This window comes from Cygnus atratus, chromosome 1 (assembly GCF_013377495.2).
Source record: "Cygnus atratus isolate AKBS03 ecotype Queensland, Australia chromosome 1, CAtr_DNAZoo_HiC_assembly, whole genome shotgun sequence".
In the NCBI taxonomy this organism is placed as follows: domain Eukaryota; kingdom Metazoa; phylum Chordata; class Aves; order Anseriformes; family Anatidae; genus Cygnus; species Cygnus atratus.
In genome coordinates this window covers 1,101,851-1,115,222 of record NC_066362.1, presented here as the reverse complement: position 1 = coordinate 1,115,222, position 13,372 = coordinate 1,101,851, and the positions used below count along the sequence as shown (strand labels likewise).

Sequence of the window (13,372 nt, the reverse complement as noted above, 5' to 3'; positions counted from 1 at the left end):
GAAACTCCGGGACCCTGAGCAGCAGGACCCCGAATCCACGGGACCCTAAAGCTACGGGACCCTGAGCGGCAGGACCCCAAAACTCCAGGACCTTGAGGAGCGGGACCCTGAGAAGTGGAATCCTAAAACTCCGGGAGCCCAAGCAGCAGGACCTTGAGAAGCAGGACCTCAAAACTACGAGACCTTGAGCAGCGGGACCCCAAAGCTACAGGACCCCCAAGCAGGGGGACCCCAAAACTACAGGACCCCCAAGCAGGGGGACCCCAAAACTACAGGAGCCCGAGCAGCGGCACCCGCCCGGGGACACCGGGCACCGTCCCCAAGCGCCGGGACCGAGGCGAGGCCACCGTTCCCAAATCCCCGTCCCCATCCCCGTCCCCACCATGAACTCGTCGGGCTACGAGGCGCCGGCGGGCGAGGACCCCGAGGAGCTGCCGGCCACCGAGAAGGACCTGGCGGAGGACGCGCCCTGGAAGAAGATCCAGCAGAACACCTTCACGCGCTGGTGCAACGAGCACCTCAAGTGCGTGCACAAGCGCATCGGGGACCTGCAGCGGGACCTGAGCGACGGGCTGCGGCTCATCGCGCTGCTCGAGGTGCTGAGCCAGAAGAAGATGGGGCGCAAGTACCACCCGCGCCCCAACTTCCGCCAGATGAAGCTGGAGAACGTCTCGGTGGCCCTCGAGTTCCTCGAGCGGGAGCACATCAAGCTGGTGTCCATCGGTGAGCCGAGGGGCTGGGTGTGGGGTTGGTGTGGGGCCAGGTCCTTGCATGGGGCCGTGCTGTGGGGCTGCGCTGCGGGGCCAGGTCCACGTGTGCGTGGGGCTGGGTGTGGGGCTTTGCCATGGGGCTTTGCCATGGGGTTGTGCCATGGGGCCAGGTCCCCGTGTGGGGCTGCGCCATGGGGCTGTGCCGTGAGGTTGGCCTCGTGTATGGGGCTGTGCCGTGGGGTTGTGCTGCGGGGCTGTGCCATGGGGCTGGCCTCGTGTATGGGGTTGTGCCGTGGGGCCAGGTCCCTGTGTGCGTGGGGCTGGGCCGTGGGGCCGTGCCGTGGGGTTGTGCCATGGGGCTGTGCCATGGGGCTGGCCTCGTATATGGGGCTGTGCCGTGGGGCCAGGTCCATGTGTGGGGCTGTGCCGTGGGGCTGTGCCGTGGGGCTTTGCCATGAGGTTGCCCCATGGGGCCATGCCGTGGGGCTGGCCTCGTGTATGGGGCTGCGCCGTGGGGCTAAGACATTTGTGGGGCCGCGCTATGGGTCCACGCCGTGGTGTGCTCGGGGGTCCGGCTCCCTATGTGAGCACCGTGCCGTGGGGCTGGCCCCACAGGAGGCCGAGCTGTGGGGCCGAGCTGCGGGCGAGGACGTGCCGTGGGGCTGGCCCCACGGGTGGGGCTGGGGGGCTTTGGGTTGGGGGGGCTGGGGGCTTTGGGCCGTGGGTTTGGGGGCCTGTGCTATGGGGCTGGGGGGCATTGGGCCATGGGGCTGTGGGTTTGTGCCGTGGGTCTGGCCCCATGGGTGGGGCTGGGGGGCTTTGGGCTGGGGGTCTGGGGGCCCGCGCCTTGGGGCCGGGGGGGTCTGGGGGTCCGTGCCGTGGGTCTGGCCCCACGGGTGGGTCTGGGGGTCCGTGCTGTGGGTCTGGGGGTCCGCGCCATGGGTCTGGCCCCACGGCTGTGGCTGGGGGTCTTTGTGCCGTGGGTCCGGGGGGGGGGGGGGGGGAGGTTCCGTGGGTCTGCCACCCCCCCCCCCGGGCGGTGCCGTGGGGCCGTGCCGTGGGGCCGCCCCCCGCGTGGGCGCGGCGCTGAGCTCACGCCGCTGGCACGGGGCCGGGCCCCGCTCCCCGCCCGCCGCCCCCGCGCGTGGGGCCCCCCCGGGGCGCCCCCCCCGGACAGCTGCGGGGTGACCCCGCGGCCCCGCGCGTGCGCACGCCGCCCTCGCGCCCCGTGCACGCGCACGCGCGCCCCCCCCCCCCCGGGCACACGTGGGGGGGGGGGGGGGCGCCCTTGCACGCGCGTCCTTGCGCGCCCTTGCACGCGCCCCCCCCTTCCCCCCGCCCTTGCACGCGGCGCCCGCGCGCCCCCAAGGGTCCCGTGCACGCTCCCGCGGGCGCGCGCCCTCCCCCCCCCCCCAGCGCCGCGCCCCCCGCCCCCCCCCCCGCGGCCATTTCCTCCCGAAACGCGATCGCTCGGTGGGGCCGGTGGGGGGGAGGGGAGGGGCGGGGGGGGAGGGGCGCCGAGTTCGTGTTGGGGCCGGGGGGAGGGGCGGGGGCCGGGACCCCCCCCCGCACGCCCCCTCGCACCCCCCCCGGCAGCTCCGTGCCTCAGTTTCCCCCCCCCGGGCACCCCCCGGCGCTGTGCTGAGGACCCCCGGGGCTGGGGGGGGGGCGCAGGGGGGGGGGTTGGGGACCCCCCCCCGTGCACCGGAGGTTTTGGGGTGTCCCCGAGGTGGGGCTGGGGGCTGGGACCTGTCACGGTGCGTCCCCCCCCCGGGGTGCCCCAGTGTCCCCAGCCCTGTGGGTGTGCCCTGGGTATGGGGGGGGTCCCCAGCCGGGGGTCCTGGGGGGGCCCAAATTGGTGCTGGGGGGGTCAGGACATCCCCATGCGCCTTGGGCACCGGGGGGGTCCCAAGCCTGGGGTCCTGGGGGGGTCCCCAGCCGGGTGCTTGGTGCTGGGGGTCCCTTGTGCGTGCGCTCTGGGGTCCTGGGGGGGCCCAGCCTGGTGCCGGTGACCCCCACCCGTGCGCTGCGTGCTGAGGGGGGGGTCCCCGGAGCGGTGCCGGGGTGGCCGGGACACCCCCACGTGTGCACCTTGGGGCTCTGGGGGGGTCCCCAGTTTGGTGTGGTGGTGCTGGGGGTCCTGGGGGGTCCCTAACTTGGTGCGGTGGCACCAGGGGTCCTGGGGGGGGGGGGGGGTCCCAGCTTGGTGTGATGGCACCAGGGGTCTTGGGGGCTCCCCAACTTGGTGCAGTGGCACTGGGGGTCCCGGGGGTCCCCAAGTTGGTGTGGGGACACTGGGGGGTCCTGGGGGCTCCCCAACTTGGTGAAGTGGCACCAGGAGTCCCGGGGGGTCCCCAGCTTGGTGTGATGGCACTGGGGGTCCCGGGGGGTCCCCAGCTTGGTGGGATGGTGCTTGGGGGTCCTGGGGGGTCCCCAGCTTGGTGGGATGTGCTGAGGGTTCCAGGGGGTCCCCAGCTTGGTGTGGTGACACCAGGGGTGTCCTAGGGTGTCCCCAACTTGGTGCAGCAGCGATGGGGGTCCCGAGGGATCCTGAACTTGATGTAATGTGCTGGGGGTCCCAGGGGGTCCCCAACTTGGTGTGATGGCACCGGGGGTCCCAGGGGGTCCCCGACTTGGTGCAGTGGCACCAGGAGTCCTGGGGGGGGTCCCCAACTTGGTGTGGTGGCACCAGGGGTGTCCTAGGGTGTCCGCAACTTGGTGCAGCAGCACTGGGGGTCCCAGGGGGTCCCTGGCTTGATGTGATGGCACTGGGGGTCCTGGGGTCCCCCAGCTTGGTGCGGTGACACCGGGGATCCTGGGGGGTCCCCAGCTTGGTGTAGCGGCACCGGGTGTCCTGGGGTGTCCCCAACTTGGTGTGACAGCACCAGGGGTCCCGGGGGGTCCCCGCTTGGCACCTGAGCCCGCGCCACACCCTCCCCCCCCCCGCAGACAGCAAGGCGATCGTGGACGGGAACCTGAAGCTGATCCTGGGGCTGGTGTGGACGCTGATCCTGCACTACTCCATCCCCTATAGCCCCTAACCCCCCCTAAACCCCCCTATATCCCCCCTATACATCCCCTATACGTGCCATATACGTCCCCTATACCCCCTCTAGACAGCAAGGCGATCGTGGACGGGAACCTGAAGCTGATCCTGGGGCTGGTGTGGACGCTGATCCTGCACTACTCCATCTCCATGCCCATGTGGGAGGACGAGGACGAGGAGGACGCGCGGCGGCAGACCCCGAAGCAGCGCCTGCTGGGCTGGATCCAGAACAAGGTGCCCCAGCTGCCCATCACCAACTTCAACCGCGACTGGCAGGACGGGAAGGCGCTGGGGGCACTGGTGGACAACTGCGCGCCCGGTGAGGGGGGGGGGCGCGGGGGGGGCAGGGGGGGGTTGGGGGGCTGGGGGGGATATGGGGTTGTGGGGGGCTATGGGGGTAGAGGGGCTGCGGGGTGTGGGGGGGACATGGGAGGCATAGAGGCTGGGGGACGTGGGGGGGAATAGGGGCTGGGGGGGGCGTGGGGGGGCATGGGGGGCTGGGGGTGTTGGTGGGCTATGGGGCTGTGGGGGGCTATGGGGGTATAGGGGCTAGGGGGGTGTGGGGGAGCATGGGGGGGCTGGGGGGCGTGGGGGGACATGGGGGGCTGTGGAAAGCGTGGGGGGGGGGGGGTGGGGGGACATGGGGCTATGGGGCCTGGGGGGATATGGGGGGTGTGGGGGGTTATGGGGGGACATGGGGGGCTATGGGCAGCTATGGGGGGTGGGGGACTATGGGGGGCCATGGGGGTATGGGGGCTGGGAGGACATGGGGGGGATATAGGGGCATGGGGGGGCTATGGGGAATGGGGGGCTATGGGGAGAATGGGGGGGGGGCTCTGGGCAGCTGTGGGAGTCTGGGCAGCTGTGTGGAGTGGGGGCCTCTGGGGGCTATGGGGGGACTATTGGGGTATGGGGGCTGGGGGGGGGCTATTGGGGTACAGGGGGCATAGGGGGTGGGGCAGTATGGAAGGGCTATGGGGGGGTCGGGGGGCTGTGGGGGACACTTTGGTGCGTTGTGCACCCCCAGGCTGCGGTCGTGGGTGGCCGTGAGGGGGACACGGGGGGGCTGTGGGAGGGGGGTGTGCAGCGGGGTGCTGACCCCGGGGGTGCCCCGCTGCCGCCCCCCCAGGGCTGTGCCCCGACTGGGAGAGCTGGGACCCCAACCAGCCCGTGCAGAACGCGCGCGAGGCCATGCAGCAGGCGGACGACTGGCTCGGCGTGCCCCAGGCATGGGGGGGGGGGGCACGGGGGGGGCTGGGCATGGGGTACCCTTGGGAATGGGGGGAGGGGTCCCTGGATATGGGGGGAGGGGGTCCTGGGGGTATGGGGGGGGTGTGGTGTGCTGGGGGTGATGGGGGACCCCTGGGTATGGGGGGGGTCCCCAGGTGTGTGTGGGGGTCCCCTGGGTGCAGGGGGGGGGCCTGGGTGCAGTGGGGACCCCTGGGTATGGGGAGTCCCCAGGTGGGGGGGTGTCCATTGGGTAGGGGGGGGTCCCCAGGGTGCAGGGGGACCCCTGGGGATGGGTGTCCCTGAGGTGCAGGGGGGTCCTTTGGGTGGGGGTGGTTGCTGGGTGTGGAGGGTCCCCAGGGTGCAGGGGGGGTCCCTGAGAATGTGGGGGGGGTCCTTTGGGTATGGGGGGGGTCCTTTGGGTAAGAGGGAGGCCCCGATATGGGGGGGGTCCCCTGGGGATGGGTGTCCCCAAGGTGCAGGGGTGTCCCCAGGTGTGGGGTGTCCCCGGGTCTGGGGGTCTCGTGGTGCAGGGGTCACAGCACTAACGGGGGGGGGGGGGGGGCGCCTGCAGGTGATCGCCCCCGAGGAGATCGTGGACCCCAACGTGGATGAGCACTCGGTGATGACCTACCTGTCCCAGTTCCCCAAGGCCAAGCTCAAGCCCGGCGCCCCCCTGCGCTCCCGGCAGCTGCAGCCCGCGCGCGCCCGCGCCTACGGGCCCGGTACGGGGACACGGGGGGACACGGGGGACATGGGGGGACATGGGGGGAGGCTGAAAGCCCAGGGATCCCCCCATGTGTGGGGATGACCCCCAAGGGGCACTGGGGACACGTCCTTGTGGGGGTATGGCCGTGGTGGTGACGTGTCCCCGTGGTGGCACGGTCATGGTATGGCCATGGTGACAGTGGGGACATGTTCTGTGGTGGCATAGCCGTAGCACGGTCATGGTGGCCCTGGGGTCGTGTCCTTGTGGTGGCATGGCCATGGTGACACTGGGGACATGTCCTCCTGGTGGCATGGCCATGGTGGCACTGGGGACATGTCCTTTTGGTGGCATGGCCATGGTGGCACTGAGGATGTGTTCTATGGTGGCATGGCCATGCCATGGCCATGGTGGCACTGGGGACATGTCCTCACAGTGAGGTGGCTGTGGTGGCCCTGGTGACACTGAGAACGTGTCCTCATGGTGGCATGGTCATGGCATGGCCGTGGGGACACTGGGAACATGTCCTCATGGTGGCACACCTGTGGGGACACTGAGGACAAGTCCTTATGGTGAGGTGGCCATGGTGGCGCTGGGTGGCAGTGGGGATGTGTCCTGGTGGTGACACGGCCACGGCGGCGCCGGGGTGATGTCCCGTGGTGGCGGGGAGGTGCCGGGGGGGCTGGGGGTGACGGCGCATGCTGACCCCGTCCCGCAGGCATCGAGCCCCAGGGGAACACGGTGCTGAAGCCGGCACAGTTCACGGTGGAGACGCTGGACGCCGGCGTGGGCGAGGTGCTCGTCTACATCGAGGACCCCGAGGGCCACACCGAGGAGGTGCGAGGGGACCCCGCTGCGTCCCCGTCCCCAGCACCCCCTGGGGACGCTGGGGACAAGGGTCGGGGTGCTGTGCCCTATCGCGGTGACCTCTGTGGGGTTGGTGACACCGTGTCCCCCCCCTTGGGGCTGTTGCCGCAGGCCAAGGTGGTCCCCAACAACGACAAGAAGAGGACATACTCTGTCACCTATGTCCCCAAGGTCGCGGGGCTGCACAAGGTGAGGGCACCAGTGGGGGGCACCAGGGTGGGGCAGCGGGTCCTCGGGGTGGCCCATGGGGGTCCTCAGGGTGTCCCCAAGGTGTGGAATTGGGGTCCTTGGGGTGTCCCCAAAGGGTGACACTGGGTCCTTGGGGTGTCCCCAGGGTCTGAGACTGGGGTCCTTGGGGTGTTCCACAGAGGTCCCCAAGGTGTGGAATTGGGGTCCTCTGGGTGTCCCATGGGGGTCCTTGGGGTGTCCCCAGTGTGTGGCACTGGGTCCTCAGGGTGTCCTACAGAGGTACCCAAGGTGTGGCAGTGGGTCCTTGGGGTGTCACCAAGTTGTCACACTGGGTCCTTGGGGTATTCCATGAAGGTCCCCAAGGTGTGACTTTGGGGTCCTCAGGGTGTCCCATGGGGGTCCCCAAGGTGTGATGTTGGGGTCCTCTGGGTGTCCCATGGGGGTCCTTGGGGTGTCCCCAAGGTGTGGAATTGGGTTCCTCGGGGCATCCCACGGAGGTCCCCGAGGTGTGGCACTGGGTCTTTGGGGTGTCCCCAAGGGGTGACACTGGGTCCTTGGGGTGTCCCTATGGTGTGGCACTGGGTGCTTATTGTGTCCCATGGAGGTCCTCAAGGTGGGACACTGGGTTCTTGGGGTGTCCCATGGAGGTCCCCAAGGTGTGGCAGTGGGGTCCTCGGGGTGTCCCATGGAGGTCCCCAAGGCACAGCATTGAGGTCTTTGGGGTATTCCATGAAGGTCCCCAAGGTGTGACACTTGGGTCCGCAGGGTGTCCCAATGGAGGTCCCCAGGGTGTGGCGCTGGGTCCTCGGGGTGTCCCCAAGGTGTGACACTGGTGTCCTCGTGGTGTCCCGCAGGTGACGGTGCTGTTCGCGGGGCAGAACATCGACAAGAGCCCCTTTGGTGTCAACGTGGGCATGGCGCTGGGTGACGCCAGCAAGGTGACAGCGCGCGGCCCCGGCCTGGAGCCCGTGGGCAACGTGGCCAACAAGACCACCTACTTCGACATCTACACCGCAGGTGGGTGGCGGGGACACCGCGCCGCGGGGACACGGGCGGGGGCGTGCTGGTGGCACTGGGTGGCACCGGGGCCATGTCCTCATGGTGGCAGGGCAGTGGCATGGCCTGGTGGCACTGGGGACATGTCCTCATGGTGGCGGGGCTGTGGTGGCACTGGGTGGCACCAGGGCTGTGTCCTCGTGGTGGCATGGCTGTGGTGGCACTGGGGTCATGTCCTCTTGGTGGCAGGGCTGTGGTGGCACTGGGTGGCATTGGGGCTGTGTCTTCATGGTGGCATGGCTGTGGTGGCACTGGGTGGTTCTGTGGCCATTTCCTCCTGGTGCCATGTCATGATATTGTGGCACCAGGGCCATGTCCTCCCGGTGTCACGGCCACGTGTCATGATACGGTGGCATCGGGGCCATTTCCTCCTGGTGGCGCAACCACATCATGATTTGGTGGCACTGAGGCCATGTCCTGATGGCACGGCCATGTCATGATGTGGTGGCACTGGGGCCACGTCTTCCTGGTGGCATGGCCATGCCATGAAATGGTGGCACCAGGGCCACGTCCTCCTGGTGGCACAGCCACATGTCATGATGTGGTGGCACCAGGACCATGTTCTCCTGGTGGCATGGTCACATATCATGATGTGGTGGCACTGGGGCCATGTTCTCCTGGCGACATGGCCACGTCATGATGCGATGGCACTGGGGCCATGTCTTGGCGTCACGGCCACGCCACGACGCGGTGTCACCGGGGCCACGTCCTGGTGTCACGGTGGCATCGTGGTGCTGAGGCCGTGTCCTGGCGGTGGCAGGGGCCGGCGCGGGCGACGTGGGCGTGGTGATCGTGGACCCGCAGGGGCGGCGCGACACGGTGGAGGTGATGCTGGAGGACAAGGGGGACAGCACGTTCCGCTGCACCTACCGGCCCGCGCTGCAGGGCCCGCACCTCGTGCACGTCACCTACGCGGGCGCGCAGATCCCCAGGAGCCCCTTCACCGTCAACGTGGCCGAAGGTGAGAGCGGGCCCCGATGTCCCCAACGTGTCCCTGGGGTGTCCTCGTATCCCTGGTGGCCCTGCCACATCCACTGGTCCCCCTGGTGGCCCCCCACAGCCCCCCTATGTCTTTGGGGACCTCCTGGCATCCCCTTGTCCCCTGGTGTCCCCACGGCCCTCTTAATGTCCCTTGTGCCCCCGTGGCGCCTCCTTGTCCCCAGAGTGCCCCCACAGCCTTTTATAGGGACCCCGTAGCACCTTCCTGTCCCCAGGATGTCCCCATGGACCCCCCCTTATGTCCCTGCTGTCCCCATAGCACCCCACTGTCCCCAGGGTGTCCCCATGGCCCTCTGGTGTCCGTGCTGTCCCCACGGCACCCCCTTGTCCCCAGGGTGTCCCTGTGCCCCCTCCCAATGTCCCTGGTGTCCCAGTGGCACCCTGATGTCCCTGGTGTCCCTATAGCACCTCCCGTCCCCAAGGTGTCCCCATGCCCCCCCAATGCCCCTGGCACCCCCATAGCACCCCCTGCCCCCAGGCTGTCCCCAAGGCAGCCCGTTGCCCCCAGGTCCCTCTTACACCCCCGTTACACCCCCCATTACCCCCCCATGGTGCTGGGTGCCAGGCGGGGGTGCTGAGTGTGACCCCCCCCCCCCAGCCTGCAGCCCCGCCGCGTGCCGTGCCTCGGGCCGGGGGCTGCAGCCCAAGGGGGTGCGGGTGCAGGAGGCGGCCGCCTTCAGGGTCTTCACCAAGGGCGCCGGCACCGGGGAGCTGCGGGTGCTGGTCAAGGGGCCTGGTGAGTGTGCAAGGGGGGGGCGTGGGTGTGCAAGGGGGGGGCGTGGGTGTGCAAGGGGGGTGCGCTGAGCTGGGGGTGTGCAGGGGGTGTATGGGGTGTGCGCAGGGGTGCGAGGGGTGTGCATGGGGTGTGCACTGAGCTGGGGGTGTGCAGGGGGTGCGTGGGTGTGCAAGGGGTGTGTGCGTGGGGATGTGTGCTTGTGTGTGCAAGGGGTGTGTGAGTGCGCAAGGGGTGCGTGGGGAGTGCACGGGGGTGCGAGGGATGCGCAATAGGACGAGCGCTGAGCTGGGTGCGTGCGTGTGTAACGGGTGTGCAAGGGGGGGGTGTGCACGGGTGCGTGTGCCCAGCACCGTGCGCCTGCCGCTGCTGCCCCCTGCTGGGAGCCGCAGCCGCGGGTCCGTGGGGCGGGGGGAGGCGGGGGGGGACGGGGGGCGCCCTGGGGGTTCCCTTTTGGGGGGGGGGGAGGGTCAGTGGTTGGGGGTGCTGGGGGGGTGCCCATTATGGGGGCGGGCTCACGGGTGGGGGCGGGTTGGGGTACCCATGGGGGTGCTATGGGGATACCGTGGGGGGGGTGCCCATTGCGGGGGGGGGGCACATGGATGGGGGTGCATGGGGGGGGCAGTGTTGGGGTCCCATGGGGGTGTCCTGGGGGTGCCCCTTGGGGGGGGGCATATGGCTGGGGGTGCCCATGGGGTGCTGTGGGGGTGTCCTGGAGTTGTTATGGGGGTACCGTGGGGGTGCTCATGGGGGGGGGTAAATCAATAGTGAGGGGGTTCGGGGGGGGGGGGGGGGGGGGGGAATCGATAGTGGGGGTGTTCTGGGGGTGCCCATTGCAGGGGGGGTCACGGATGGGGGCGCACGGTTGGGGTACCCCAAGGGTGCCCCATGGGCGCACAGTGGGGGCGCACAATTGGGGAACCCATTGTGTGTGTGTGTGTGTGGGGGGTTCCCCGGGTGGGGGCACCCCGAGGTGACCCCCCCGTTGTCGTCCGCCCCCCCCTCCCCAGACGGCACGGAGCTGCCGGTGTCGGTGCGGGACGTTGGGGACGGGGTCTACGCCTGCGAGTACCGCCCGGTGCAGCCCGGCACCCACCTGGTGGCCATCACCTGGGGGGGCTGCGCCATCCCCCGCAGGTAAGCAGGGTTTGGGAGGGCACCGGGGTGGGGGGGGGGGGGTCGTGGAGGTGTACTCCCCGCCCCACCCTGACCCGTCCCCGCAGCCCCTTCGAGGTGCAGGTGTCCCCCGAGGCCGGCTCGCAGAAGGTGCGCGCCTGGGGGCCGGGGCTGGAGACCGGCGTGGTGGGGAGGTCGGCCGACTTCGTGGTGGAGGCCATCGGCACCGAAGTGGGGACGCTGGGTGAGTGGGGGGCAGGGGGGGCACGGGGACGGGGGTGGGGGGACAGGGACAGTGGGGGGTCACCGTGGTGGGGACATGGGGACAGGTTTGGTGGCACCGTGGTGGGGATGTGGGGATAGGGTGGGTGGCACCGTGGTGGGGACGTGGGTATGGCTGGTGGCACCGTGGTGGGGACATTGGGGGTTGGGTGGGTGGCACCACGGTGGGGACATGGGGACAGGATGGAGTGTCACCGTGGTGGGGACATGGGGATAGGGTGGGTGGCACTGTGGTGGGGACGTGGGCATGGATGGTGGCACCATGGTGGGGGTGTGGGGACAGGTTTGGTGGTGCCATGGTGGGGACACGGGCATGGGTTTGGTGGCACTGTGGTGGGGACATGGGGATAGGTTTGGTGGCGCCATGGTGGGGACATTGGGGATTGGGTGGGTGGCACCACGGTGGGGACATGGGGACGGGTTTGGTGGCTCCATGGCGAGGACATGGCCACGGGGTGAGCACCACCTTGCCGGGGACACCCGTCTGGGGCTGAGACCCTGTCCGGGTGCCACCACCGCGTCCCCATGACCCCCCGTGTCCCCTCCCCCCAGGTTTCTCCATCGAGGGCCCCTCGCAGGCCAAGATCGAGTGCGACGACCGCGGGGACGGCTCCTGCGACGTGCGCTACTGGCCCACGGAGCCGGGCGAGTACGCCGTGCACGTGGTGTGCGACGACGAGGACATCCGCGACAGCCCCTTCATCGCCCGCATCCTGCCCGCGCCCCCCGACTGCTTCCCCGAAAAGGTACCCCCCTGTCTCCCCCCGACATGTCCCCCCCCATATCACCTCCGTGTCCCCCCCGTGTCACCTCCGTGTCATCTCCGTGTCCCCCGTGTCCTCTCCCGTCACCCCCGTGCCCTCCCTGGCTCTTCATCTGTCCCCCCTATGCCCCCCCCCCCCTTTTTCTCTCTGTCCCCCCAGTGCCATCCCTTTTTGCCCCCTCCTGTCCCCCCATGTCCCCCCACATCTGCATGTCCCCCCCCATGTCCCCCCGTGTCCCCATGTGACCACTTGTCACCTGTCCCCCCCATGTCCCCCTCTGTGTCTCCCCCTTCTCACCCTGTGTCCCCCCCATATTCCCCCCACATCCCCCCTTCTCACCCCAGGTCACCCCACATCCCCCCCCATGTCCCACCCATGTCCCCCACCCTGTCCCCCCACCCCCCCAGTCACCCCCAGCACCCACGGGTGCCCCTTACCCCTTCCTCCAGCATCCCCCACTCTCCCCCCCCGGACACCCCGACACCTCCCCAGTTTGGGGGCCGCCCCCAGGGCCCCCCCCGAGCCGTGTCCCTGTCCCCCCCCCCAGGTGAAGGCGTGGGGGCCGGGGCTGGAGCCCTCGGGGGTCATCGTGCAGCGCCCGGCCGAGTTCACCATCGACGCACGCGGTGCCGGCCGCGGGGACCTGCGGCTCTACGCACAGGTGGGTCCCGAGGAGGGGGTCCCGGGGGGGTCCCAGGGGGTCTCAGGGGGCTGCCGGGGTTCCCTCACCTCTGTTGCCCCCCCCAGGACGCCGAGGGGTGCCCCATCGACATCAAGGTGAAGGACAACGGGGACGGCACCTACCAGTGCACCTACGTGCCCACCAGGGCCATCAAGCACACCATCATCGTCACCTGGGGGGGCGTCAACGTGCCCCGCAGCCCCTTCCGCGTGCGTGGGGGTCTGGGGGGGCGGGGGGGGCGAGGGGAAGGGGGTGGGGGGAGGGCAGGGGGGGCGTTGGGGTACTAGGAGCAAGGGGAAGGTGGTGGTGTGGGTATGGGGTGCATGGGCTATGGGGTATGGGGTGTGTGGGGTGCTGGGAGCAAGGAGAAGGGGCTGGTATGGGTTTGGGGTGCGTGGGGTATGAGGAGTGTGGGGTGTGTTGGGGTGTGGGGTGCTAGGAACAAGGAGAAGGTGCTGGAATGGATATGGGGTGCATGGGGTGCCCAGTGCAGCTATGGGGTGCGTGGGGTATGGTGGGGTGTGGGGTGCAAGGAGCAAGGCGAAGGTGCTGGGCATGGATGTGGGGTGCAGGGGGTTATGGGGGTGAATAGAGTGTGGGGTGCATTGGGGTGTGGGGTGCCAGGCGCAAGGAGAAGGTTCTGGTGTGGGTATGGGCGTGGGGTGCGTGGGGTATGGGGTGCCAGGCACAAGCATCAGGGTGCCAGGCACAGATATGGGGTGTGTGGGGTGCCAGGAGCAAGGCAAGGTGCTGGTGTGGGTATGGGGTGTGGGGTGTGTGGGATATGGGGTGCCAGGCGCATCGGGGCGCATCAGGATGCCAGGCACAGATATGGGGTGTTTGGGACGTGGGGTGCTAGGCACAAGGAGAAGGTGCTGAGCACAGGGTGGGTGTTATGGGGACGGGAACGGGGTGAGTGACAAGGGGGTGCTGGGTACGGGTATGGGGCACGGTTATGGGGACGGGTCTATGGGGCGCACCCCGGTCTATGGGGC

At 69.7% G+C, this 13,372-nt stretch overlaps 1 protein-coding gene across 1 annotated transcript in view; it reads left to right on the top strand.

Moving 5' to 3' along the window:
• Window positions 1-363: 363 nt before the first annotated feature.
• The window catches only part of FLNC (filamin C), a 37,808-nt gene continuing 24,799 nt past the window's right edge, over window positions 364-13,372 (top strand). The window contains exons 1-14 of the mRNA XM_050708054.1: window positions 364-723; window positions 3,827-4,075; window positions 4,886-4,983; window positions 5,558-5,708; window positions 6,408-6,526; window positions 6,668-6,745; window positions 7,600-7,762; window positions 8,562-8,762; window positions 9,399-9,536; window positions 10,544-10,670; window positions 10,757-10,893; window positions 11,484-11,677; window positions 12,243-12,356; window positions 12,443-12,586. Of these exons, the coding sequence (XP_050564011.1) occupies window positions 384-723; window positions 3,827-4,075; window positions 4,886-4,983; window positions 5,558-5,708; window positions 6,408-6,526; window positions 6,668-6,745; window positions 7,600-7,762; window positions 8,562-8,762; window positions 9,399-9,536; window positions 10,544-10,670; window positions 10,757-10,893; window positions 11,484-11,677; window positions 12,243-12,356; window positions 12,443-12,586 (2,253 nt within the window). The 5' untranslated portion in view covers window positions 364-383. The remainder of the gene's footprint in view (window positions 724-3,826; window positions 4,076-4,885; window positions 4,984-5,557; window positions 5,709-6,407; window positions 6,527-6,667; window positions 6,746-7,599; window positions 7,763-8,561; window positions 8,763-9,398; window positions 9,537-10,543; window positions 10,671-10,756; window positions 10,894-11,483; window positions 11,678-12,242; window positions 12,357-12,442; window positions 12,587-13,372) is intronic.